Source organism: Uloborus diversus, chromosome 2 (assembly GCF_026930045.1).
Source record: "Uloborus diversus isolate 005 chromosome 2, Udiv.v.3.1, whole genome shotgun sequence".
Classification (NCBI taxonomy): Eukaryota; Metazoa; Arthropoda; class Arachnida; order Araneae; family Uloboridae; genus Uloborus; species Uloborus diversus.
The window spans coordinates 102,785,648-102,787,337 of NC_072732.1; the positions used below are offsets into that span (position 1 = coordinate 102,785,648).

At 36.9% G+C, this 1,690-nt stretch overlaps 1 protein-coding gene across 1 annotated transcript; it reads right to left on the bottom strand.

The window, feature by feature from the left end:
- Positions 1-603: 603 nt before the first annotated feature.
- On the bottom strand, positions 604-1,140 carry LOC129216458 (uncharacterized). The gene has a single exon (XM_054850672.1). The coding sequence runs from the start codon at positions 1,138-1,140 to the stop codon at positions 604-606; it is 537 nt and encodes a 178-aa protein (XP_054706647.1).
- Between the last annotated feature and the right edge of the window lie 550 nt (positions 1,141-1,690).

Genomic DNA, 1,690 nt, shown 5'->3' on the forward strand with positions numbered 1-1,690 from the left:
TTCTTGAAGAATACACTTCACGATGATGATATAAGACGCGAGAAATCCTATAGGATCGTAAATACGACCCACCACTTGCAGAACGAACCGCTTTGTGCTGATACGGTAGGTTAGAATTCTAAGGCTAACCTACCGTATCAGCACAAAGCGGTTAAAGAACGAGATGGCTTTTTCATACAGAACCTGAAAACATCTTTTCCTGGATCCCAAATAAGACCCAGCACCTTCGAAAAAGAATGATACTGCTGGAGTCTAATGTCGGATTGTTCACAGACAATATTGTTTTCTTTCATCAGAGAAATTAACTCGCGCGAATTAGTCTTCCATTTGCAAAGCACCATGCCAGCTTCTTTCAGAATTTTTATGCTTTCAATACAAGTCTGAAAGGCTTCATTTACTTCTCCTCAACCCCCAATCAGGTCATCAACGTACATGGAGCTTAACAACAGTTCGCAAGTGCTAGGATATTGTTCACGAAGCCTCTCAAAATGATATTTCAGGGTTGCAGATAGGAGGTACGCACTGGGTTTTAGTTCAAATGAAACGCGATTAAAATGAAGCACGGTCATTTCTTCTGATTTTAAATCACTCTTCCAAGCAAATCTAGTAAAATCTCTGTCCGAATCGGATCTCAATTTGTAGAAATGCTTGTTTTATATCAGCAGTAAATGCGATTTTACTTTGCCTAAATTTTAGCAACAGCTCAAAAAGACTTGGATATAAATTGAGTCCTTTAAAAAGACATTCATTTAGTGAAAACTGTCCATCCTCATGAGCAGAGCCATCGAACACAATTCGCAAACGTGTCGTAGGTTTTTCGTCACGAATTACCGCATGGTGAGGCAAGTAAAATTCCTGATTAGATGACAGCCTATCTAATGACGGAACTGCGACTATACCTTCTCCAAGATAGCTATCAATCACTCCCTTATAAGTTTCAAAAAATGGAGGACTATTTCCAAACCTTTTAATCAACACCTGAAAACGCCTAACTGCATTTTCCTTATTATCGGCTAATTTTTCCTTCATTCCTGGTTTCCACGGCAACTCCACACAATATCTCCCATTTGAAAATTGAATGGAATTACTGAAGTCATTCAAGATTTCCTTTTCCCTAACACCGAGAACATTCGCTTTCATTTCCCGTATACCTAAACTTTCCAATTCCCAAAATCGTTTCAATTCAGACGAAATAGAATCATTTGAATGAAGGACTAAATCCACTGAAGTTAACGTATTACTGTCTAAATTTCCCTGTACAGACCAACCTAAGGCTGTTTCTATCGCCACCAAAAACGAATTGCTCAGTTTTATGAACTAAATTCCAATAATTATCTACTCCTATAAGCAGCGATATTTTCTTATTACACGTTAGCTCATCCACACTGCATGTTAAAGTGTAACCCATCGAGTTTAAATCTTTCCATATATTTTCATTGGGTAAACCTATCATTCCCTTCGAGATTTCATCGATTTCTAATGCTTCAATACTACATCTAGACCCATCTACTAAATTCTTTAAATTCACTTCGACCCTTTTGCAAACTTGTTGCTTTGGAATACTACATCCGAATGAAAATATGCTTAAGTTTTCTGAACCCAACACTTTTAAACCTAATTTATTTGAAATATTTTTGCAAATGAAAGATTTTTCAGAACTATTATCGAAAATACCAAAAATTACTTCAGA

Coding starts and splice junctions, on each gene's coding strand:
- LOC129216458 (XM_054850672.1), bottom strand. CDS start 1,140: ATGAAAGCGAATGTTCTCGGTGTTAGGGAAAAGGAAATCTTGAATGAC.